The following is a 27,089-nucleotide window of genomic DNA, read 5'->3' as shown; positions in this document are numbered from 1 at the left end:
GCCCGGGCGTGCGGCCGTGGCGCGGGAGCGTGCACTTTGCTGGGAGAAGTGGCTGCGTAATTCGGAGGCACAGTCGGTACGGGGCTGTGTGCTTGTTGTTTTGTTTTGGTTTTCCACTTTTTCCCCCCTTTGGCCGCCAGAGGACTATTTTGGGAAAGTTTGGCCACTTTGGATAAATGCCCTCTAACGAGCGGCTTTCAGCCGCTTTTGGCAGTGGGAGGTCTATCATCACCCTTCTCCTTTTCCCCAGGATGAATTTCGGGTCCTTCGCCTTGTACAGTTTTTAAAGGACCTTTGAATAGTATTTCTCTCCTCTATCAATTGCAGAAACACCCAAATCATAGCTGGAGGTGTAGCTTATTAAGGGCAGTTGAAGGAGATAGCGATCCTGATAGATCCTGCATGAAGGAGGCTCTGGAAATTCGTGAATTCCCCATTCCTGGCTATTCATGAAACTCTTGAGAGAGGCTCTTCTTTCTGTGGCATCAGTTGGAATTCTAAAGGCAGGGGAAAAGGGATGGAGCGTCTTTTGGTGGCACCCGGACCCTTCTACTGGATTTAGGTGCATGACTTCTCCTACTGAATTTTTAAAAATCAGGTTTAAATCATAATGGTTTATGGCACCCTCGGTTTTAACTATCATTTCATAGAAGTTAGGAAAACTTTTACTTGATAGGAGGCAAATTTTGGAAAGTGCTGAATTCCAAATGCACTATTTCCATTTCTCTAGGTGCTGTTATTGATGATATTTACATAGTAATGATAACAGCGTTCTCCATCTGTGAAGTTCTGCTGTGAAGTTTTAATTTTATGTGTGACTTCATGGCATGCTCTCATGGAAATGGTCGAGGAGAGAAGTTTTTAAAAACAATCTAAAGGCGAGCTTTTTCCTTTAAGGGAGAAGAAATAGTTTTGTTTGGGGATTTTGGAAAGATCAGGTGGCTCAGTGAATTAGGTGAGTGAATAGAAATCAGGTGTGCGCAGTTCTAACTGGTTCTCCTGCTCTCTTAGGTGACCTTGGGCAGGTTTCTATCATTTACCTCATCTGTAAAGGAGGGGAACATAATCATGGTTCTGTAGTGGGAATGACAGAAAAATAGTTACATACAACAAACTTACAACTATGCAACCAGTGAAAATTGTGTAATTCTTAAGATTCTGGTCTTTTAGATGCCATGTTATAGTGAAATAACTATAGAAAATGATGCATTTAAAATGGAACTATGCTTGGGGGATATTAAAAGTGAAAATGTTTTCAGATAAAATACAAATTTGCAGGAGTTTTTGTTAATATTTCTGAAAAAAAACTACTTCCTTATGGAAAAGGACAATTTAATACAGGGTATAAAACATAAAATTTTAAAGTCAGATTTTTTCCTTTGCAAAAATAGTATTTAAGAGCATACATATGGCTTAAGGTAGAACTTCTAGCAGAGCTTGCCCTTACTTTTCTTATGTGAAATTTCCATTATGTTTTGTGACGAGGCCATTCACATGAAAATTAAAGGGTTCTAGTCGTTTTTTTTACTTTGTCCAGAGAAGGTCTCTGTTGTAATCCTCATTGTAAGGGAGACAAATTTCATTTTATATCAGTTAGGTTTCTATACCAGTATCCTATAGGCTAGTAATAAAAAACTGTCCCTTTACCCTGTGGATAGTAAGTTAGTTCTATGAGAATCATATTCACCAACTAGTATTTTTAGTATTCACTAGTAAGTTTCAGTTGACCGAAATTCTCTTGAAACCACCATGGTCAGTATGCCAATTCCGAAAAGACAACAAGTTGGGTTTCCTGGACAACGTAGGAAATAAATTTCTAACCGGACACATTTCTTTACAGAGAAGATGAATTAAAATAATAGGGAGAACTCAGAGTAAAATATTTCAATAAATCTATTTTTTGAAAACATCTGATCTTTAAAAATGTTTCCAGTGGAAGCCATGCAGATGCTTGATGTCCTCTATTTTTCTGTTTGACTGTTGCAAACCTTTACTCTGTTTTCTTTGTTGAGAGGTGCATTAGGTTGATAGATGAGAATACCTACAAAGCTAATTTGGATTTCAGCAAAGCCTGTTGCAAATTCTATAATGATAGCCCTGTCAGTAACGTAGTGAAATGCGGGCTATATTATCTTTTTGTTAAGGGAGTTTAAGGATGGCTAAACAGAACTTGAAAAGTTGTGCTCAGCTGCATGATGTTAGCTGATAAGGTGCTTGCTTATAGTTTATGATTGTCCTTGCCTGCCATCTCCCATATAGATTCTCTTCAAATCTTCATAGGGATTCATAAATCTGAGCTATGATTCCTACTTTAGGGCAAAGTGATGAAAAACGTCCCTTGGAATATCAGTAGGTGTTCTGTGCAAAAAGGTTTAATTATGTAGGGAATGCTGGATTCAAAGAGAAACAGGTTTCTGCACTGTGGAGCTGCCCGGGAGTTTTAGCATGCAGATTTCCACTGCGAGCCTTTAAAAATGCAGTAAGTGATCATCCTTTCTGAAGGAGAATTTGAACTATGGAATTTTGGAGAGGGATCTGCATGGAGATTTCCCTTCAGACTCAGGGAAGGTAGGCCTGTTTCCCAGGACCTGGGGAGAGGCTGTCAGTGTGGAAGTGGGGAGGGGTGAGTCTGTGGAGGCCTTTAGTAAAGGTGCTTAGGCAATGGTAAATTCCAGGCATTTGGGCAGAGGGTGGTGCAGTTTACCAAACAGGGATCATGGATTGAGGGACTGGGTTGAGGGGCGAGTGGTGATACACAGGAGGTGTTCAGTTTTGAACACGAATAGACAGCCATGTTACTTGTGGTGTTTAATGAATTTGGAGCCAAAACATCTATACCTTAGATATACATCCCTTCAAGTTTGGTATGGGGAGGACAGAATATTCTTAGGTAGAAGTTGAAAAAGCACATAATGTTTACTGGTCCTTTTCAACCTGTGACTATGACTAAATGGTTTTTTAGTAAAGGAGAAAATGCCAGTGGTAGCCATTTCTATCCCATTTCACTGGGTGGTAGTTATTGTGTGTGTGTTTTGTTGTTGTTTTTTCAACTTTTACTTGGCTTTTATCCTTACTAAATTTTTTGGCCGGAGTTACCAGATAACCACCTCAGCCACTATAATTTGATTTATTTTCCAGTGTTTTATGGATTAATTTTTTATTAAGTATTTATAGACTAATGCTCTTTAAGTAAAAGGAAGCTACATAATTGGTAGGTTTTTATGTATGGTCTTAAATTAGTGAGTATTGATTATAATGGTTCAGCTTTTTTGTGTGTTTTTGTTGTTGTTTTTACTATACTATTAGCTTGGGATGCAATGGTGAAATTTATAAATCTTCTGCCTTCTGGGACCTTACATTCTACTGGAGAATACAGAAAAGTTATAGTTATAATAGCAGACAATTTGGGCATTAAATTTCATTATAGAGCCTTCTCATAGCTATTGCCAATTTATTTGGTAGAGTCATCATTATTTTTGCGTGTCAGTTAATACAAGTTCTGTAACAAAAGGGCTTCCTAGTCTCTTTGTAATGAGATGAAGGTAGGAAGAATGAAGGTGTGAGTGGCAAAGCAGGGGAAAGGATGAGAGGCCGAAAGTAATGCTTGTGCACAGATCTGTAGAAACGGCACGTTTAAGATCAGGACCTTCACTTGGGTCATAGTTTGTTTACACAACTGAAAGGACTTGAAAAATGCATAATAATTTTAGGAGGTTTATAACAATGCACAAATGAAATTTTTACTCAGAATAAGTTAGTTTTCTTTACTGTGGTAGTTCTCAATGGTGAGTGTGGGAGGTATCTCCCCTCCCCCATTCCAGGCACATTTGGCAATGTCTGGAGACATTTTTGGTTGTCACAACTGGGGACAATAGGGACTGCTACTGGCATCTAGTGGGAAAGGGTCAGGGATGTGTTAAACATCGTACAGTGCATGGGACAGACCTCCACAACAAAGAATTATCAGGCCCAAAACGTCAATGGTGCCAAGTTGAGATAACCATGGAGAGAGGGACATGGGATCAAATTCCAGTTCTGCCACTTAGCTGTGTGCCCAGTGCCTCGGTTTCCCTACTTGTGTCATTTGGATAATACTTTTACCAATTTTAAAGGATTGTTTATATTTATAAGGATAAATAAGTTAATGTTTGAGAAAGGCTTATAATATTGCATTGAATTATGTGATGCATAAGCATTATATAAATATAGCCTATTACAATTATTATGTCAATGAAATATATATAGAGAGAGCCAATGGATATGATTGTATAGCTACAACAATCCTGCGGGCTCCCTGAGGATGAGGACTGTGCCTGTTTTCTTTAGCACCATAGATTCAGTGATTGGTTGTAGGCCCAGGATGTAGCACACACTTGGTAAGTATTTGTTGAATGAATGAACACGTAAGTTGTCAGGACTCATCTTGAACTTCCTCCATTTACAGTGGAGACTGAAACTGTCTGTCTGTCGGGAGTCTTTTTAGCAGGAGGAACACCACCAGGTCAGAGTGCACATCAGAGTCCTCACCTGTACTGAGATACAGGGAAGAGTCCTGTCATTCCCGACATAGCCTCTCTGAGCTTTGGGCCATCTTAATTAATCAGGAGAGATGAATCTTTACTTTTTAGACTTGACATTAAATTATCTTGATCACAGTCAATTTTTAAAAATTCTTACTGTTTTTCCTGTGATAATTTACTTCATAACTTTATTTGGGAAATGGTAGCATTAATTGCATTTTCTTATTATTTTTAATAAAGCCATGTTTAAGATATGGGAAATATCTTCCATATACCTCAAAGATTCAAAAGGCTTTGGAGTTAGAATATTTAGTTTTAAACCTGCCTTTGTCACTTACTATGCCTTTGACCTTGGGCAAGCCACCTACCTCACTAAGTCCTCAGTTTCCTCTTTGTTTACTTCATAGTCCCCAGGATTACTTTGAATATTAAATAAGTTAGCATTTGTAAATATTCTTTGTGAACTCTAAAGGCTGTATTATAGAAATATGTTACTTTTACTTGGATGAAAAATAGTTTCATATGATTGCTTCTTATAGTCAAGTTACTGACTGTAACTTGGCTTCTGGACAAGTTACAGTCAGTGCTCTGTTGTATCAGCACCTAGACAGGTAACAATTTTAATACAAGTGTTGCTTATAATAAATAGAATATGCACTTATAGCTTAGTACAGCGATTTTCAACCTTTTTCATTTCCTGGCACACATACTAATTACTAAAATTCTGTGGCACACCCAAAAATATGTTATATTTTTGTCTATCTCTATCTGATAAAAAATAGGTATAATTTTGATTCATTCACACTGGACGGCTGTTGTTGTGTTGGCTGTTGTCATATTTTTACTTGACAATCGAATAGCAAAAAGGTCAGTGCCCCTGACAAAATAGTCAGGTATTGCACGTTTTAAAAATTCTTGCGGCACACCAGTTGAAAATTGCTGGCTTAGTAAATGGAATTTAAGAATAATGTTAGAGTAATGTTATAAATGACTCTAATTCGATTTTTTAATGTAAATTTATTTGTTAGCTATGGAGACCAAAGGCTACCACAGTCTCCCTGAAGGTCTAGATATGGAAAGACGGTGGGGTCAAGTTTCTCAGGCTGTGGATCATTCATCCCTGGGACCTACAGAGAGGACCGATGAGAACAACTACATGGAGATTGTCAATGTAAGCTGTGTTTCCGGTGCTATTCCAAACAACAGTACTCAAGGAAGCAGCAAAGAAAAACATGAACTACTCCCTTGCCTTCAGCAAGACAATAATCGGTCTGGGATTTTAACATCTGATATTAAAACGGAGCTGGAATCTAAGGAACTTTCAGTAACTGTAGCTGAGTCCATGGGTTTATACATGGATTCCATTAGAGATGCTGAGTACACCTATGATCCGCAGAACCAGCAAGGAAGCCTGAGTCCAGCAAAGATTTATCAGAATGTTGAACAGTTGGTGAAATTTTATAAAGAAAACGGCCATTGTCCTTCCACTGCAGGGATGAGCAGGCCCTTGAGATCGTTCATGGCTGACTCGGGGAGCTCTGTAAATGGCGGGGTCATGCGTGCCATCGTTAAAAGCCCTCTCTTGTGTCATGAGAAGAGCTCATCTGTTTGCAGCCCTCTGAACATGACATCTTCAGCGTGCAGCCCCGCTGGACTCAGCTCTGTGTCCTCCACCTCGGCCAGCTTTGGCAATTTCACAGTGCACAGCCCTATCACCCAGGGGACCCCCTTGACCTGCTCCCCGAATATCGAGACTCGAGGTTCCAGGTCGCACAGCCCAGCGCATGCTAGCAATGTGGGCTCTCCTCTCTCAAGTCCATTAAGTAGCATGAAATCCCCAGTTTCCAGCCCTCCCAGTCACTGCAGTGTAAAATCTCCAGTCTCCAGTCCAAATGTCACTTTGCGATCTGCAGTGTCCAGCCCGGCCAATATCAACAACTCAAGGTGCTCCGTTTCCAGCCCTTCCAACACGAATAACAGATCCACGCTTTCCAGTCCAACTGCGAGCACCGTGGGGTCCATCTGCAGCCCCGTTAGCAATGCCTTCAGCTACACTGCTTCAGGCACTCCTCTGGGATCCAGTGCGGCCCGGGACGTGGTTTCCAGCCCAGACACACAAGAGAAAGGTGCTCATGAGGTCTCCTTTCCCAAGATCGAGGAAGCAGAGAATGCCACCTCCAACGGCGTGACGGGCCAGCTTAACATCGTCCAGTACATAAAACCAGAGCCAGATGGAGTTTTTAGCAGCTCATGTCTAAGAGGAAATAGCAAGATGAATCCCGCTTCCCCATTCTCAGTACCAATCAAACAAGAATCAACCAAGCATTCGTGTTCAGGCACCTCCTTCAAAGGGAATCCAACCGTGAACCCATTTCCATTCATGGATAGCTCCTATTTTTCCTTTATGGATGATAAAGACTATTATTCTCTATCAGGAATTTTAGGCCCGCCCGTGCCCGGCTTCGACGGTAGCTGCGAAAGCAGCGGCTTCCCCGTGGGGATCAAACAGGAACCAGACGACGGGAGCTACTACCCAGAGGCCAGCATCCCGTCCTCTGCCATTGTTGGTGTGAACTCAGGTGGACAGTCCTTTCACTACAGGATTGGTGCTCAAGGTACAATATCTTTGTCACGAGCGGCTAGAGACCAGTCTTTCCAACACCTGAGTTCCTTTCCTCCTGTCAATACCTTGGTGGAGTCGTGGAAATCCCACAGTGACCTGGCATCTCGGAGAAGCGATGGCTATCCGGTCCTAGAGTACATTCCAGAAAATGTATCAAGGTAAGTTGGCTTTTTCTTCCCTTTTGAAAATCATGGCTTTCTACAATGTGAAAGGCTAGCATTTCATTTACAGTTGACAAATGAAGCACATTTCAGTTTACTGTCTTATTTATATATTCAGGATGGTCATTTAGGGTGTGTCTCCCCCCACCCTCCCCCTTGCTTGTTGGGAGAATGTTATTACTTTTTTAAAAATGGAGAAATAAAAAGTTCTTAAAATCTCTGAGAAAACATTTGTGTTGGTTTTGAAGGAGTGTATATAGGTGTTTCCCCTGACCCACTGCTGCCACGTTGCCTGTTGTAGGTCTTCGGAAAAAGTTTGTTTTCTGCTGCCTGTTACTAGGTTTACTTTAGCAAACTAGTGCCATATTTTTTTTTCTTTAGCTGTATACTGGTTCACTAAAATTGCTTTAAATTAGTTTCTTTGTGGTTTTAGTCTTCTTTTTCTCTTTTCCTTCTTCTTCTTCTTCCTTTTTTTTAGTTTTCTTTATTAATTACTTCATTGGCTGTGAAAAATGAAATTGAACCTCAAATCTGTTACCCTCAAGCTCCCCACCCTCCTTGTCCTTTTCTGGTTAGGTTAATTGTATGTAAGTTGTGGTTTTCAATATAAATAAACCATTTCCTTAACATTTGAGGGCTTTAAAGACTCAGCACAGCTAAAATTACTAAGTGGACAGTCTTGCTTTTTTACTCATATTGGAAGAGAAATATGTCACTGCAGTTTTGAATTGGTATATTTGTAACTTAAGATCTGCAAGAAGACATACATAACTTACTGTAAAATATCTCTTGGCTTTCCTCATTGCAGATAGCATACTGTATATATTTAGAAAAACAAGGAAGAGGTTGTAGATATGACTAAAGGGTGGTTCTAAGTTATATAATGAATGCTTGCATTGGACTTTGCTTCAGTACTATTTTTATTACATGGTTGTAATAAATGATTCCTTTATTGGACATATAAAGAACGGAGTTATTAGATATAGTTCGTTCCTTTGGCATCTAGGAATATATGGATATTTTCCTAAATAATTAATTTTGTGGGTAATATGACCAGGCTATAGGTTATGTGTGTGTTCCTGTGTCTCTGTCCTTCTATTTTGTTTTTGTGTTTTTGCAAACCAAGAGCAAAAACTTTAATTTGTGCATTCTTTTTCTCATCATTGTCTAAAACCTGACTCCTCTTGCTTTTATGGAAGCAAACATTCCATAAAAGATACATTCTTACATTTTAGCGCTGCCTCTCTCTCTTAAATTCAAATTTTAACAGGAGACAGGAGCTAGCCTAGCGTTCATCAGAACCAAACTCAGCCCGTGTTCTGCTAGTGCTCTGATTTACTTAAGGAAATTTGGTACATAATGTAGATATTTAGGTAAGCAATGCTTTTTTCAGTGAGTTAGTCTGAGGGAATGTAGCCTGGTAGTTAAGAGTGGAGCTGCCCTGGTTGAAATCCCAGCTGTGCCACTTAACTGCTTCACGTTCCTGTGCACCTCCCTTTACCTCTCTGGGCTGTAGTTTTCTTATCTGAAAAAAGGGAATTAAATAGATTTACTTTATGAGAAGCCCTTTGAATATCACCTGGTATGTACCATACCTTATACTAGTATACATTTTAGCTATTACTGTTAATTTAGTTAAATCTTAAGTGTTTTCACAATCTTTAGTTTCCATTTTTTTTAGTTTTCTTTTTCTTCATGATATGAAATTTGACAAAAATTTTTAAAAAGTATTATGTACATAGTTAAAAAGTATTCATTGATAATTCTTATGAGTAAGTTCTACTCTGATTAAAAAACTTATGATTGGGCATCAAACATTTGCTACTGCATTTCTATTTATGCTTTTTTAGTTGACTGATGAAGCACCTCCTGATGGCCTAGCCCAGTGGTTGGCAAACTGCGGCTCGTGAGCCACATGCGGCTCTTTGGCCCCTTGAGTGTAGCTCTTCCACAAAATACCACATGCGGGCGCGCATGTACAGTGCGATTGAAACTTCATGGCCCATGCTGCGCAGAAGTCGGTATTTTGTGGAAGAGCCACACTCAAGGGGCCAAAGAGCTGCATGTGGCTCGCGAGCTGCAGTTTGCCGACCACTGGCCTAGCCTGAAACATGTTACTGTGAATCAGTGACCTTGAACTTACCCTGCATTTGTGGGCACTGGAGGTGTTATCTGGTGTCTCTTTGAGTGTTCTTTGAGTATTCTAAAATTCTCTCTGTATGTATATGTGTTACTATAGTCAGAGGGTATTCATTTACATATATGCTGGTATTGTGTGCTAGTTAATGTTTTTCAAAAATGTTAATATCAAAGCTCTGTTATTTGAAGTCTCTTATAGATGACTAATTCTTTGTAGTTTTTTCCTGGTGAATATTATCCGAATCTATTTGTTTTGATCATTCTCAGCATAAAGCTCAAAGATCAGAGGAAATTTAGATCTTTTTCTAGAATTTAGTCTATGTTATAACATTTAATTTAACCTCATCCAAGCTTCATTATTTTGTGTCCTTTGGACCAAAATCCAACATTTTTGCCTACTTCTTAATATATAATGATGATACCCCATCCAGAGAATGTTGAATAAATTAATGAACTAAAGGTTGTAAAGGATCAAGGCAGTGTGTAACTGCTGTAGGTCTTATAGCATTCTTTATCTTTTGGTTGAACTCTATTAAACTGTTTTCTAGTAGACCTCAAAATACAGTTTGAGGTTCCTGAGACCTCAGGAGTTTCATGAGGTCAAAAGTTTTGCATCATTTAAAGACCCATTGAAAATGAAAGATAGACCAATGAATTTTAATGGAATAGTGTAAGAAAAGTTCAGAGATATCCATGTTTTCAGATTCCACATTGCACCTCACTTTTAAGAAACTACTTACTGTCAATTTTCAGTGTAGTGTAAAAGAATCATATCTGCGCTTATCTGAAAAGACCATTGAAATGCTCCTTCTTTTTCCAACAACATATCTGTATTGGGCCAGAGTTTCTTTATATATTTGAGCCAAAACATATCATGTCACCACATACAATGTATTTGTTTACATGTAATGACTTATTTTCAAATTATTTAAAATAAATATTAGCTATAATTTCTAATCATGGTAAATATCAGTAGATATAATTCATAGGAACCAAAGCTCTTTGGTATCCTCAGTACATTTTAGGAGGGGAAATGTGTCTTGAGTTCCAAAAGTTGAAAATCACTGGTCTCTGCTATTGGATACACCCAGTGGTAGTTAACAAAACAGAAAGATATTACTTTATTTGTGTTAGCCTTCTTGGCTGTTATGCCACGGAAGGAGTGCCCTATTCAAATAAGAAAAATGATTCTAATCCAGATTAAATTTTCAAGCTGGCAAAAATGAGTAATGGCTGAGAAGTGTGTGTTGCACTTTGCAGGCTCTGGGCATTCTGTGGGAGTGGTGACAAAAGTCATCTGTCTGTTAATAATTTCCAGTGAATGGATGTCCGTCCGCGTGCCACATTGTAAAGTAAATTATGGCAAAAGCTGAATGTAAAGTTCAGGGTGGACACTGGACCTCGTTGTGTCATGTAGATTGGCATTCCCCTGCCAGCTTGGACACAACAAAACTAACCTTGAGTGAGTCAGAGATCTCCCAGCCTCAGTTTCTTTAAAGAGAATGACTTGAAATAGATGCTCTCCAAGGGTCTGCACCCCTTACCACATTTGCTACTAGTAATGTAGTTTCAAGTATGTTTTAATCACAAGTCTAGCTCTGCAGTTTCCAGGGTGGTCTGGATAGAAAAATCACTTACCATTTAAAACTAAAAGCCAGTAGGCGTGTCCTATCATTTTACTTTGAAAAGCAGGATTTTTAAAATCAGATCTTTCTTTTTGCAAAATTTGACACTTACTATGAATTTCTTATCCTTTTAAGTTACACCATTCCTTTTGGAAACAGGTTTTTCTGTTGACATAACATTGGGTGTTTATGGTGATGGGGTAGTCACTTTGATAGCATCATAAAACAGTGCTAACATAGACTTTTGAATATAAAGTTCACTATTTCAAAGGGCATATTTCGGTAGGTTTCAAGACAAGCAGTCAGGTATTTATCTTAATATATGCTGCATTTTTTTCATGATAGAATGAAACAATTTAGTAAATAACCTACAATTATTTTTTATTTTTCAAATGTCCCTAGAGTTTTTTGAAATTCCCTTTCTATAATAAACCCAAACCTGCAGAATTCAAGAAGCTTGTTACAGAGATTGCCCTGTCTCTTAGTAAACTTTCTGAGTAAACCCTTGAGCTGTAAATATCTCTTTGTAATGAAAAGGATGAAAGGTTGATGGGTTTGGGGTGGAGGGAGAGATTGATTGATTATTGGTGCTTACTATAACAAATAAATCTATTAAAGATTACTTAGGTCATTTGGAAATGAAAAGATGGAATTTTCCTTTTCTTATTATTTGTCTCATAATATTTTGATTTTGAAGTTGCTAGTGTACCTAGAATTCCTGCAAGTTAGTATTCTAAATATTATTAGAAATGAACTTCAAATGAGACTTGCTTCTCCTGATGATTCATTCACTTTCATCTGTGGTATTTCTGGTTAAGAGTGGTGATACTTTTATTTAAAAAACAACAGCAAACTTTAGTGTATTTTAATCTACAAATCACTATGTATAATGTGCTTTTATGCATTTTGCTTTTAACATCACAAGTATCCTCGGTTTATATGTTAGTATGTCCACCTTTTATGATCTAAACATTTTGAACTCTTTACTTCGTACCTTAGAAAGTTAATAAAAGTCATGGTTTCAGTTAAATCAACTCAAAAGTATTCAACTGCAGGCAGTTTTCATCCTGGTTACACACTGAAAAGAGGACCTGGAGATTTACTTTTTATTGATTTGATGCCTTTTGCAATATTGAAGTTTTGGGTGTGTCTGACCTTTTCTATTCTTGTTATGTTTAAAGTAATAGCAGATGTCATATTAATCACCTAAATTTAGGAGTAACACTTCACTTCCCCTAATGCTTTGATGTCATTAATTTTTTTCTCTGAAATAATACTCCCCTCCCCAGGCTTTCAACTATTGCTTTAGGTTCATATCACTCATTTACTGATAAAATTTCAGCTCTGTGGCTAAATAATGTATCATTTTATTTACTAAATTCAAATCAAGATGAAAATATTGGCTCTTTGCTTATGTTTAAATATAGCCATTAAATTGTATATTTTTGTGGACCACTTTCCAATATTTATTAATGAAAGTCCAGGAGATATAAGCATGTTAAATGGGTAATGTCTTCACCTTAAACTTTAGAATTTCTAGTTTTAAACTTGTCAAGCGCAGGCTTTGTTTTCAGTTTTAAGAGTTTTATTTTGTAAGGTAATGATGAAGCTAAAATGTAATTGCATATAAGTAAACTTCTGGATTTATAATAAATATTGATATGGCCAAGACTTAATTGATCTGTAAACCTCTGGATTTATGATAATTGTGGTATGGCCAAGACCAAAATTTTATGTAGAAAAGAGGTAGAAATTGCTTGTACTTTATGCAAGAAATAGAAAACTCTAGTCTCAGGAAGGAAAGGTGACAAAAGGTAATTTGAATATTTAAAAAGTTAATGCCTAGCAAGAGAGTGTGAGATAATAACTGGGGATGTGAATTCATAACCGTGGCTATACCTTAAATTTATTAATGATGAATACTTCATCGGTATGAAACCTCACCTTATACAGGGTGGAGCAAAAGTGGGTTTACAGTTGTTCCTATGGAAAATAATAAATAATTAATAAATAATAATACAAGAATAAACTCTTTGTTTCACATACTCACAGCTGTTAGCCTACTTTGCCTCACCCTGCACATTAGGAATTGTTGAAACAAATACACAAAAATTGCCACCTAAAACAGAATGACATGTGTGTAATAGGCAAAATCAACTTTGGGTACTCTGACAGGCAAAGATTATCTAGGCAAGTCTTGAAAAATGGGGCGTGGGGAGCAGTGGTGGTCAAACTTGGTGTTTATGCTTAGTCTTGAGCAATTTGCAGGAGCTGGGGGTGGGCACTTCCTGGTAGAGGGAGTTATTTGAGCAGAACCCTGAAGATGGGCAGAAAACATTGCGTGGTCCAGCTGAGTTGTGTGATTGGCTGTGATGGAGGAGGTTGGGGGAAGAAAGCCTGGAAAAGGTTAGTTGGAATTAGTGGAACTTGAAAGTCACACTAAGAAATTTGTACTTGATTTGGTAGATAATGAGGAGCTATTGGAATGTTGGAACGGGAAGTGGCATGAGCTGAAGTGCTCTTTGGAAAAACCTTAATTAGGCAGTGGGGGTGGGGTGGATGTGAGCAGCAAGAGCCTTGTTAAGAAGTTATGGCAACAGCCCAGGAGGATGGGAACCTGCTTCTCTGGAGCAGGATGTTGGGGGTAATGGAAAAAGGAGACAGATGTGAGACAGTACAGAAGAAGCCTTTGTAGGAGTGAATTTTGTATAAAAACTTTAATAATCACACACAGAAAAGTTGAAAGTCTATTAAAAAGAAACAAGGACATTCTCACACATAACCACAATAAAACCATCAAAGTCAAGAAATTAACATCTACTTCATAGTCATTATTCTGGTTGTGCCAGTTGTCCCAATAAAGTCTTTGCTAGCTGAAGGATCTAGTTCAGAATTGCATCTTGTGCTTACTTTTCATGTCTCTTTAGTGTCCTTCAGTCTGGGACAATTTCATGACTTGACAACACTTTTAAAGATTAAAGGCTAGTTATTTACTAGAAAGTCCCTTCATTTGGGTTTATCGCATGTTTCCTCATGATTAAATTCAGGTGATGCAGTTTTGGCAGGAATGTTACGGAAGTGATGCTGCATTGTTCTCAGTGCTTCCTGCTAGGTAATAAGCGATTTCCCTTTGCACCATTACCTGTCCACCTGGATTATCTGATTCAGATGCTGTCTGCCAGGCTTCTCCACAGTGAAGTTCCTCTTTTCCCTTCGCAGTTAAGGAGATATTTTGAGAAGAGGTACTTTGAAACTGTATGAACATCCCATTCTTCATCAAACTTGGTTGATTTAATAACTTATGTCTGCATGGCATCATTGTTTCTTATCTTTTTGTAGGTTGGTTATAGTTAGTCACTGTCCTCATTTTTGATGTTCACATTGTCCTGATTTAGCCAGTGGGAACCCATTCAGGCTGCTTTCTGTATCCTTCTGCCATGTTCCCATCCTTCCCTGAACATTTTCTTGCATAAGGTCCATCTTGTACATTTCCCATGCCAGTCCTAGAATCAGCCATTTCTCCAGGGATTCCCGCCTCCATCCACCAGATGCTCTACTGTCTGCGATTGGGGTCTAACTCCGCATGCTGGGTCACAGGGCCACACTTCCCCAAAGGATTCCCTCCTTACCCTACTCAGGCGCTGACTGTCCCTGCTGGGCCGTCCTCTCCCTACTTGGGTTGATACCTTACACTAGACCACGAGAACACATGAATGGTGCTGCCTCTGCTCTGACTCACACTCTCCACATCTGGCATCAGAGCCACCCTCAGGCTCATGTAAGTGAAGGAACAAATACTTGACTTAGAGAAGAAAACTGAATGTCCTAAAGCCGTGGTCGGCAAACTGCGGCTCGAGAGCCACATGCGGCTCTTTGTCCCCTTGAGTGTGGCTCTTCCTAAGCCGTAGGAGTACCCTAATTAAGTTAATAACAATGTACCTACCAAAGTTTAAAAAATTTGGCTCTCAAAAGAAATTTCAATCGTTGTACTGTTGATATTTGGCTCTGTTGACTAATGAGTTTGCCGACCGAAACAAACAGCCACATGGACCCTTTAACAACATACATCAGATTATGTGACTGATATAAAGCCCTCTGGCTGCTTCTCACTGCAAGCAGCATCGAGTGGAGTACCTGAGGGTCTGTAATGCCCTCACTTACCAGGCCCCTGCCCACCTTATTTAGTATCTGTTTCCTCCCGGCTCATTCCCCACACTGACCTTTCTATGGCTTCAGCGGTTCTCAACCTGTGGGTGAGATGAAAATACATCCTGCATATCAGATATTTACATTATGATTCATAACAGTAGCAGAATTACAGTTATGAAGTAGCAACGAAAATAATTTTATGGTTGGGAGTCACCACAACATGAGGAACTGTATTAAAGGGTCTCGGCATTAGGAAGGTTGAGAACCACTGGCTTAGATGAACCATGCCCCCTTTCTTCTGGGGGCCTCTGTACATACTGTTCCCCCTGCCAAGAAGTCTGCCTCCAGATTTTGGTTTCTTGCCCCTTGTTGTCCCTTATGATTAACTCGCATGTCACTTTCTCAAAGAGGTCTTCCTTAACCATGATATTTCAAGTGACTACACTTCAACCTTCTAACACTTTTGTTGTCTTCATAGCACATAGCACATGCCTATAAGAAATCACCTTGGTTTACTCACCTCTCCTAATTAGAATGTAAACTTCTTGAGAGTAGGGACTTTATCTGTCCTGTTTGCCAGTATACATTTGCCATCCATAAAGCAGGGCCAGGTACATTGTTGATGTTCAGTAAATTCTGAATAAATGAATGAATGAATTGGTTAGCAGAGGGACATGGGAGTGGGTATGTACCAGGTGTACTGGTTAATAATGTGGATTTTGTAATAAAAGAAAACACGATAATTTCAAGAGAAACATCAAAAGTGCTTTATTCAAAGTAATGTCCATCGCTAGCTACACATTTCCCCCATCTTTCAGGTAATTTGTGGATACCGTCCCAATAGAACTTTCCTTGTTTTGAGGCAAACCATTCAGAGACCCAGTTTTTCACTTCTTCATACGTTTTGAAGTGCTGCTCAGAAAGTGTGTGTGCCATTGATCGGAACAAGTGGTAATCTGAAGGAGCAAGGTCTGGTGAATACAGTGGGTGGATTAATACTTCCCAGGAAAGATCTTTTAACGTGTCTTTAACTGGTTTTGAAGTGTGTGGTGGTGTGTCATCATGAAGCAAAATTACTTTGCCGTGTCTTCTGGCACATTCTGGTTATTTCATGATCAAAGCATGGTTCAAATTGATTATTTGTGGTCGGTAGCGATCAGTATTAATGGTTTCACCTGGTTTTAGATTAGAAGCTCATAATACACCACACCTTCCTGATCCCACCAAATGCAGAGCATTGTCTTCTTTCCGAAGTGATTTGGCCTTGCAGTCGATGTTGATGGTTGACTTGGATCAACCCATGATTTTGTGCATTTGGGATTCTCAAAATATATCTACTTTTCATCGCCAGTCACAATTCGATGCAAAAAAAGACTTTCTTTTGTGCTGGTGAAGCAACCTTTTACTGATGAGTTTTCGGTTTTCCATTTGTCTTTCGTTCAGTTGATGTGGCACCCATTTTCCTTCCTTTAAAATCTTTCCCATTGCTTGTGAATGATCGGGAATTGTTTGCTGACAACGTTTAATCTTTCTGCACGTTGTTTTTGAATTTGACACGCATCTTCATCCAATGCTGCTTGTAATTGTTGGTCTTCAAACTTTTCCCATTGACCTGGACATTTTTTGTCTTTCACATTGAAATCATCACTTTTAAATTTAAACCAGTCTTTCACATTGAAATCATCACTTTTAAAGTATTTAAACCAGCGTTCACAAGTATCTTGAGATGAAGCATGTTCACCATAAGCTTCCTGAAGTACACGATAACTTTCAGCAGCACTTTTCTTCAAAATAAAGTAATGAATTAAAACTTCCCGCAAATGCTCTTTTTTTTGGCATGAAATTTGACATTTTTAAGCATAAAAATATTTATGATGTTAACACCTTCAGAAAATTTGACATATGAAGTTTTGAAGCTTACTGTCAATACAACAAAATAGCATACATATCAAATTGCATATATATGAACATATGTGTAACTCCATCTATTGAAAAAAAATCCTCATTATTAACCAGTACACCTGGTATCTGGGGTGACTAGGTAAATGTAGGTGATTGTGTAAGATTAATACACTTATTTTTAAATACTAGTAACAGTGAAAACTCTGAGTTTAGCCAAAAATTGTGACCTCTCTCAGCATATTTTAGGATTGTCATAAAATAATCAACTTGCTTTTTCTAATCTCAACATAATAGTTTGTAATGGTGTATGCAAAGCTAAATGGTGACATAGTCTTCATTATGAGGTCATTTATTTCCTTTAATTTACAAACTGTAAAATTCACTTTTAGGTGTATAGTTCTATGACCTTTGCCAAATGCATAGTCATGTAATCACCACCCATTCAAGATACAAAATAGTTCTGTCACCCACCAAAATTCCCTTGTGTTGCCCATCTTAGACGCCCCCTTACCTCACTCCCAAGCCCTAGGGACCATCCCTATTGTTCTGTTTTTCTGGATTGTCCTACATATGGAATCCTACTTTATGTAGCCTTTTGATTCTGGCTCTTTTAATTTAATGTAATGCATTCGAGATCCATTTAGGTTTTTGAACATAACAGAAATTAGTTTTTTTTTAGTGCTGAGCAGTATTATATACCACAGTTTGCTCATCTCTTCCCCTGTTGATGGACATTTGTTGTTGTTTTTTTTCCAGTTTTGGCTATGACAAATACAAAGCTTTGTAAATATTCAAATACAAATCTCTGTATGGACAATGCTTTGTTTTTCTTCAGTAAATTCCTACAAGTGGAATAGCTAGATCATATGATAGGTATAGGTTTAATTCTTAAGAAACTATCAAACTGTTTTCCAAAATGTACCATTTTTAATTTCCACCAGCAGTCTGTGAGCTTTCTCGCTCTATGTCCTTGCCAATACTTGAGATGATCCGTCTTTTTTAATTTTAGACATTATAGTAGCTATACATTGCTATCTCATTTTGGTTTAAATAGAAATTTCTTTAATGCCTAATTGATACTAAATATCTTTTTATGGGCTTACTTGCCATCCATATGCCTTCTTTTCATGCTTTTAACTTCCGCCCTTCCCCCCCCCCCCTTTTTGAGTCTGTTATCAATGTATTTTAATATAAACTTTTTGATAGATGACCTTGGACTAAAAGAAAAATAACTACTTAATATTCAATATTGACAGAGGGAAAAATAATAGGCAATTTTCAAACTATTTAGTACCTACTGTCATCTTAATGTGGGTTAAAAAAAAAACACCAAATGAATGTGAAACAAACCAAATGACTCCACTGTATTTCCATCTAGGAAGGAGATGACTCACATGAGTGTGTACAGCATTTTATGTGTTTGGTCATGTGATGCAGATAAAAACTGTTTCCAAAGATTAGGAAAGGAAGAGTTCTATGTGGGCTAAAATAGTCAAGGAGAGTTTCATGTAGGAGGTGAGATTTCCACTGACATTTAAAGATTGGTGGTGTTTAGTCAGCAGTATAAGTAATAACACTGGCCAGGTGTCTGGACAGAGGACAAACTAAGTCAGGGTGGAGGGGTTTATTGGTAGTCGGGGAAAACTACATTATAGAAATCTGTGAATGCTAATAAGTGTTTAGCTACCCCAAACAGCCTCCCATCCCCACCCTCCCTGAGCTGGATTCCCTGCTAGATACTCAGTTGAGCTGAAAAGCTTCCTAGAAATGGAGAGGGTCTTTCAGCCTTAAACTGAAGTAGTCTGTAGCTTGGGCAACCTCCCTGTCCTTCTCCAAATAAATGCTTTGTGTGCAGCTTCCCCCAAACACACACACACACACACACACACACACACACACACACACCCCTATTAACTATGTATTTTTAAAACCAAGAAATGACATAAAGGTAGAAAGGTCAGCCTGGTGAGGGAGATTGGAAATAGTGACAAACAAACAAAAAAGCAGCTGAGGGGCTATCATATGGGTAATTTGGATGGAGAGGGTGAGGGCCAGAGTGGTTGGAGTGATGGGTAAGGGGTAGATATTATAGACATTTTTAAGAAATAAATAATTGAATGCCAGATTATCTGACCCAAAGCCTGTTCCTTTTCCACTATTCCACTAAGCCCACAAAAAGTAGATTGCCAAGGAGTTGGAGGGAAGAAAAATGCAGTTTCATAGTAATAAGGAGAAAATATAAGCGTAATTATGACTCTAAGAGAAGTGAGATCATTTTGTTATTTGGGTTAAGTTAAAGCCTGGTAATTTTGATACCAAAATAGAACTTTTTATTAGACTTTGGAAAAAATACCCCCTGGGGAAATGGAAACAGGAAGAATCAAGTCCTGGTTTGACAAAGCTGGAAAGCAAACTGGTGAAAGATTATGGAAATGAATTAGAGAGAGTGGCATGCGGAATTCTGATATGCGTCCCCAAAGAGAGGGGGACAGAATCTCAGTTCGTTTGGAAGCCCATTTATTGTCTTCCAGTAAATGGTGCTTCAGTTCACCGTGCTCTTCCCAAAAGTGGGTGAGGGCAAACAGCCCCCACACCACATGCATTTTCTTCCATCACATGTACAGTTTGTAGTTACCTAAAACTTACTTTTTCTGATAAGTTTGAGAAGAGATTCCAAGTGTAAAATTGGGAGTTTTGAGATGTAATGGGAGCTGACACTGTTTAATTTACTCCATTTGGATTCTCACTGTATTTTTTTAAGTGGAGATTATGTTCAGAGAGGCCTTCATTCTTAGAAACGTGAAGATATGAGAGAAGAATTTATTATGGTCACACAATTCAAAGTGTTTTGTCCTTAATTTCTCCCTTATTTTCAGACCCCGTTGAGGTTAAGTGTACATTGAGGTATTCTTTTGGGACTTCTAGAAGCATTTTGAGTTTTCTATATGTGGTAGAAATACAATAATTTTTTTGGCCATGGACCCTGTATTCTGGCTTTGGTTGCTATGATTCAGGTGAAAACAGCACTTTCCCCCACCCCTCTCTTGAGTACTGTGTTTTTAGAAAAATGAAGAAATTGACAGATGCTTAGAGTAGGGGAAGGAGGAATTATAAACACAGCAACCTTTCATGGTGAATATCTAAAGCTGATAGCTCTTATATTTGTATGACTTCTGAAACATTTAGCTCCATGGTGGCTCTTCGATGTCCGTTAGCAGGTATCCCCTTGTTTTTGAGCTAATGTTAATTTTAAAAGCCAAAGCTACTTTATAATAGAGTATACTTACACGAACTGTGCCATTTTTGAAGGATGGATTTGTTGCCAATACCATAGAATGGAAGAAGTAAAGAATAGAAATCTAACCGTGAATATGGCCTAGCCTGTTTCATAACACATGATGAAATGTGCTTTAAAAATTTTAATTCTTGCCAATGCTACCCTAGTAGAAATAATCAAATAGAGTATTATGAGGGTTTTAAGGATGGTAGACATTATAACAAGTTTTTTTTTTAACTGTTTTACTTAATGGGGAAAATGACTAAGTTTTCACAAATATGTCAGAATCTGTGCACAGTTGGTCTCTTGTAGCACGGTGAGCATGCTACTCTGAGTTATTCAACGTCCTTAATCAAAGAAGAATGATAAAAGTTTGCTTGTCATACTATGATGTTTCCATTGCTTGATTTTAAAAGACGGGCTGTCCTTCCCTGGTCCTTGGTTCAAGAGAGGATAGAGATGCACTATTATAAGACAGAAAATTTGGAGAGCTGTAAGAGGAATACACTGCTACCTATAAATAACTAAATAAACTACCAGTTCTATTTACTCAACTCTCTGGAATCTATAACAAAAAACACTGCGCATTAAAACACTTAATCTGAGAAGTTCTAGAGATGCACGGTGGTGATGGTTGCACAACAGTGTAACTGTACTTAATGCCACTTAATTGTACACTTAAAAATGGTTAAAATAGTAAATTTTATGATATATATATATAACAATAAAAATAGCACCTAATCCTAATAAAGGTGGGAGTGCCTTGCATTGATGAAACTTGGCACAAAATAAAATATACCCCATTATGTTGAAAGTCCAGTGTGTGAGCCTTTCTAAGCAGAGACCATGTCATACTTAGCTTTGACACTTCTAGTAAGTACAATCTCATATACACACTATGTTCAATACTGACTTTTATTCAACAAGCATTTATTAAGCTCTTGATTCTGTCAAAGCACACTCCTGAATATGTGGTCAGAGCAAGGATGAGAAATTTCTCATCATTTAGGATACCCAATCTGGATACAGCCAAGATCTCATTGCAAAGTAGATTGTGGAAAGTGTTTTTCTGGATGTACCAAATAAGGTTTTGAGAACATGGGGAGGGAATACTTAGAAATTAATTATGGCCATCATGTTATTTTATTAAAGTAATAAGTGAATTGAGTGTGATTAGTTAGAACTCTTGTTTTGTAAACAGCACAGAAAACCATCTCTTACTAGCTTAAACAAAACAGAATCTCTTGGCTCACAAAATGGGAGAAGTTCAAGGGGTAAACCTCAGGCTTGGCTAGATCCTAGGTTTCACATGATAGTGTCATAAATTTCTTTGTCTCTGTCTCTTGGAGCTTTTCTTTTTCTGTTCAACTTTGGTTCCTAGTAGCCAGTATTACTTTGGGCTTGCATTTTCATTAGTTATTGATCCCCATGAAAGGAACATAGCCTCTTCATAGATTCTGATTGGTCTGACTTGGGTCTCATGTCCACTTGAGTAGAGATGATGCGTGTGTGCACATGTATGCATGTGGTGTGGGGGCTGTTTGCCCTCACCCAACCCTGTGGACTAAGAACACTGTAGTCTACCAGTAGTTTCAAAATCTGATCATGTAGTTATTTATTATCCTTGATATAAACAGAAAAATTAACCACAATGATGGATTCTCTAAGCATTGTCCTTAATAAGAACTTTACTATCATTGAAGTGAACTCTACCTAGTAATATTGACAATTTGAAGAGGATGGAAAATTGATGGTTGGGAAAGGTTAATGCAGCCTTTTTTTTTTTTTTTTCCAGAGGGAAGGAAGATCTGCTAGTCTATTTTGTGGAGTACATTTACAGATGCTGTAATGATGAGAAACTTTAGTAGTAGACAGAATGTGTTCCAAGAACAGTACACGGCAAATTCAGTCTCATTCTATGATATGTAGGGAAACTGGCATTAAAATAACTCTAAAAGGCACATTGAATTGACCCAATTAATAAATATATCCTTAGACCACCCAGAGATGTTTTTCCTTGTCCACCTAGGAGCACCTAAGAAGTGTCTGATATAGTATTTTCTTTGGCCTGTTTATTGAGAGCTTCTGCCATTCTTGGTACAAAGATATTTTCTTAGTGTGGGAGGATTACTAACAAAATGAACTTATATCCCTGCTCACCAGTACAAGATACATACATACTTACAGAAGATTTTTTGTATATGACTTCAGAAAATTGATGGACCTTTTCATGAACCCATGGATTCCAGGTTAAGAACCACTCCTTTTCATTATTATTAAAATATTAGAGCCCCGGTCACAAAATTTGTGCATGGGTAGGGTCCCTAGGCCTGGCTGGTGATCAGGGCTGACCTGTGGGGCAACCAGCAGGACGATTCGGGACCCGTTCACCAGCCCCGCCCCCAGCTGCCACTGCCAGTTGGGGCCTGCGGGCTGGGGGCAGCTCCTGCATTGAGTGTCAGCCCCCTGGTGGTCAGTGTGTGCCATAGCGACTGGTCTTTCTGCCTTTTGGTCGATTTGCATATTAGGGTTTTATTATATAGGATAACTACATAACTGCATAAAGAGGATTATAGTGATCAATTGCAATAGAACATTTATAGTTGAAAGTGCAATTTGAATAGTTTGTTCAACAGTAGTGCTAGGTTATACATTTGGTCACATCATCTTGCAATGTGGTAAATATTTATTCAGGATGGCTATCTGGCCAAAAAGAATCCCATGAAATAGGGGATGATGCTCTGTGTCTCATAGACACAGGCCAGAGATTTCAGTTGATCTGATTAGTTGATATCTGATAAATTGAAAAAGATGAGGATTGGTAAGCTTCAAGATATTGACAGAGATAGCATCTTATAGGAAGGATATAATTGAAAGTTGGAGTAATGTTGGTAAATTGGAGATAATATAATAAATAAATATAAAGGAGGATGGTGATTGAGAGGAAGGTCAGCTTTGGGGTCACACTTCCACTTGCTTGTTGTATGACCCTGGGCAAGTTGCCTGACCTCTTTAAGAGTTTCCACATATTTATAATAGTGATGATTATCATCCTTACCTCCTATGGCTATTCTAAAGTGCTGGCATATCGTGAGTGTTCAGTGAAAATCTTAATTCTTCTTATGGTTGATATTTATTATTACTTTCACCTAGAATTAACATAGAGGAGTAGGAGCTACCTGAGTAAATTACTAACCATATGAAAGTATGATCTAAGTGATTCCATCATGACAGGAATTAGCAATGCAGATTTAATAAATTCTAACACAAAACTAACATTATTTTAGAAAGAGGAAATCCTTTCAATTCTTGTGCCCTCATGAGATCCTTAATTGGGAACTCTGTTCTTCTCAAAATTCCTAAAACAGAGATAATATAGTGAAGATAGTTTGGTGATTCTCATTTATTTTAGAGCAGTACAAATGAAGCTTAATATTTGCATATATCACATACTTCATGGCAGATTTGATTTAAAAGCGTGTGGGTATGTGTGTGTGGGAAGTAAACCAAATAGTACAGCTTTTTGTTTTGGTGGTATTCATAAAAATTAATACTTGGCATAAAAATACTATTCACTAAGAGTTGTTTATTATGGGCTGTAGCATAGGTAAAGTAGGCTGCACAGTGATATACTGTGATGGTTTTTAACTCCCACTTCTTCTCCCACTTGAGAAAACATTAGCATGTAAATGAGTGAATGGCTGTATTATGGGAACCATGAACCTGTTCTGTGTTTCCGGTTTAAAAGGAAATAATTCACAAACATCTCTGTCATTACTTTTATGAATAAATTACTTGGCACACAGGATCACACCCTGTTATATGGTATTGTATGGTACTCTAGTTACTGAAAGCCTAAGCAGTGAGTAAAAATGTCTAAATCTCTCCTCCTCCATACAGTTAAAATCACTAACTGTAATAATACCATTTAAATATAAGCACTATTAAACTGATGATACCAAATATAGAGTCACTATCTCCTTTGGACAGCAGAAAAAAAAAACAAAAGGAAACCCTGTTAGGGATTTAGATTGGCTATGAAAAATCTGATGACTTTCTGTTATTGTTAAACGTTGGGCTAGAATTACTGTTCAGGGAAGGCCCATGGCAGCTGTTAGTCAGAGAGTTTTTAAAGGTAAGAATAATTTTCATGTTGGAAATGTTTTGATGGGCTCTTACCAGAATAGAAGACTTAGATTATGACTTCTCCTCGGATTGAGTAATTCTGTTGTAATAAGTCAGCATATGTTGCTCTCTCGTCTAAAAACTACATGAGGATAAAATCATATTATGTAACCATCTATAATATTAAGTCATTACAGTTCCACTATGTTTAAGATATAATGCAACACCATACACCAGATAATTTCCAGATGGCTTCAAGAGAAAATCTAGAAAAACATTTAGTTGAACACATATCTGATTCCTGAATAAAGAAGTAGTTTATAAGACCAGAGCAGTGGAAGAAAGCACACATACATAAACTCAAAATTTCGATTATAATTATACAAAAATTCAAAAAGCCTATATGCCAAATAAATTTAAGACAGAATAGGGGAAATGGTGATTAGGTTGATTATCTCTACACAATATAAACAGCTAATCCAAATCAAAAAGAAAACCACGAAGATTTCCAATAGAGATGGGGAAAAAAAGCAAGCAAATAACATGGGCATAGAAAAGCAAATACAAAGAATATAGAAAAGCAAATACAGATGGGGTGTGAGAACTTCTAGGCTGTTTAGTCACACTAGTACATAGTGTGCTAGAAATTAAAGCAACAATTAGATAGCATTTTTCACCTGTCAATTTTTCAGAGAAGAGAACAAAAGATAGATGGATACTGCTGATAGAGGTCAATGGGGGAATATAAAAGAGATAATTTGTCAGCATGTGCCATCAGAAGTAGTGTAGTATGTAATTCCAGTGCATGAACTCTACAGTGAGATGGCCTTATATGAATCTCAGCTTTACTGCTCATTAGCTGTGTGACTGTGGGCAAGTTACTTAACCTCTCTGTGCCTCAGTTTTTGCACAGGTGAAATGGAGATGACAATAGAATTTACCAAATAGAATTACTATAAGGACTCATTGAGATAAGATATATAAAGTGCTTATAAGAGTATTTGGCCTGTAGTAGCCCTACATAAGTATGCTTGCTTTATTATTGTTATTATTAATTATCATTGCCTTTATGAGCTTCAAAAGGTCCAGTTTCTAGGACTATATCATCAGGAGAGTATTTTACATGTGGACAAAGATTTGTGTATAATGGTGTTTATTTTGTCATAACACAAAAAATTAAATAATTTTTCCAGTGAATTGGGGATAAGCCAAATCCTGGTAAATTTATTATTAATGTGTGATTTATGCATTTTTATGGAGAAAATTTAATAACATGGGAAATCATTAAAATCTATTTTTTTTCATTTAACATTATATATACTAGAGGCCCAGTGCACAAATTCGTGCACGGTTGGGGTCCCTAGGCCTGGCTGGCAATCAGGACCAATCAGGGCCGGGCTGATTGGTTCCTGCCAGCCAGGGGGAGAGATGGGGGGAGGGACTGCGGGCCAATCAGGGCCTGCCAGCCGGGGGTAGGGACAGGGCATGGCAGGTTGGCTGCAGGCCCTGAGGAGGAAGCTGGCCCTCGGCCCCCCTGGGAAAGGGGCCATGTTCACCACCACCCATCCCCGGTTCCCTGTCCCTGCCTGGGGCCTGAAGGCCCTGGCAGGGTCGGGAGAGGAGATGATGGTCGCTGGGCTGGGTGCTGAAGGAACAGGTGCCATACACTGGCGCCCCACCACCATGTACTTCCCTGCCTCCCACCTCCTCTTTCCCTCACCACCACCAGCAGGCGGGCAGTGGACCGATCAGGGCCTGCTTGCCGGGGGAGAAACTGGGCACGGGAGGTTGGCTGCTGGCCCCAAGGAGGGAGCTGGCCCTCGGCCCCCCTGGGAAAGGGGCCACATCCGCTGCCACCCATCCCGGTTCCTTGTCCCAGCTGGGGGCGGGGTCGGGAGAGGAGGCAATGGTCACCAGGCTGGGTACGGAAGGAATGGATGCCAGACGCTGATGCCGCCAGCAGCCTATGGGAGGTTGGCTGTGGGAGTGCACTGACCACCAGGGGGAAGCTCCTGCGTTGAGCATCTGCCCCCTGGTGATCAGTGAGCATCATAGCGACTGGTTGACCAGTCGTTATTGTCATTCCAGTTGTTGGGTCGTAATGGTTGCTTAGGCTTTTATATGTATACTAGAGGCCCGGTGCACAAAAATTTGTGCACTCGGGGGGCGGGGGGAGGGAGGTCCCCCAGCCCGGCCTGTGCCCTCTCCCAGTCTGGGACCCCTCGGGAGATAACGACCTGCTGGCTTAGGCCTGCTCCTGGGTGGCAGAGGGCAGGCCCAATCCCTAGGTGCAGCCCCTGGTCAGGCTCAGAGCAGGGCCGATTGGGGAGTTGGGGCGCCGCCCCCTGTCATGCACAAAGCAGGGCGTATCGGGAGGTTGCGATGCCACCCCTAGTCACGCTCAGGGTAGGGCCGATTGGGGGGTTGGGGCACCGCCTCCTGTCACACTCAAGGCAGGGTCGATGGGGAGGTTGCAGCGCCGCCCCCTGTCACGCACAGAGCAGGGCCAATCCGGGGGTTGGGGCGCTGCCCCCTGTCACTCACAGAGCAGGGCCCATCAGGGGGGTT

General features: G+C 39.1%; 1 protein-coding gene across 3 annotated transcripts in view; it reads left to right on the top strand.

Moving 5' to 3' along the window:
- NR3C2 (nuclear receptor subfamily 3, group C, member 2) overlaps positions 1-27,089 on the top strand; it is a 294,691-nt gene that overhangs the window by 2,266 nt on the left and 265,336 nt on the right. For all 3 annotated transcript variants that reach the window (XM_014543864.1, XM_005871406.2, XM_014543865.1), the window contains exon 2: positions 5,549-7,301. In XM_014543864.1, coding sequence (XP_014399350.1) covers positions 5,551-7,301 — 1,751 coding nt within the window. In that variant the 5' untranslated portion in view covers positions 5,549-5,550. The remainder of the gene's footprint in view (positions 1-5,548; positions 7,302-27,089) is intronic.

Source organism: Myotis brandtii, unplaced genomic scaffold (assembly GCF_000412655.1).
Source record: "Myotis brandtii unplaced genomic scaffold, ASM41265v1 scaffold34, whole genome shotgun sequence".
In the NCBI taxonomy this organism is placed as follows: Eukaryota; Metazoa; Chordata; class Mammalia; order Chiroptera; family Vespertilionidae; genus Myotis; species Myotis brandtii.
The sequence above is the reverse complement of the archived record's forward strand: the minus strand, read 5'-3'. Positions and strand labels throughout refer to the sequence as shown.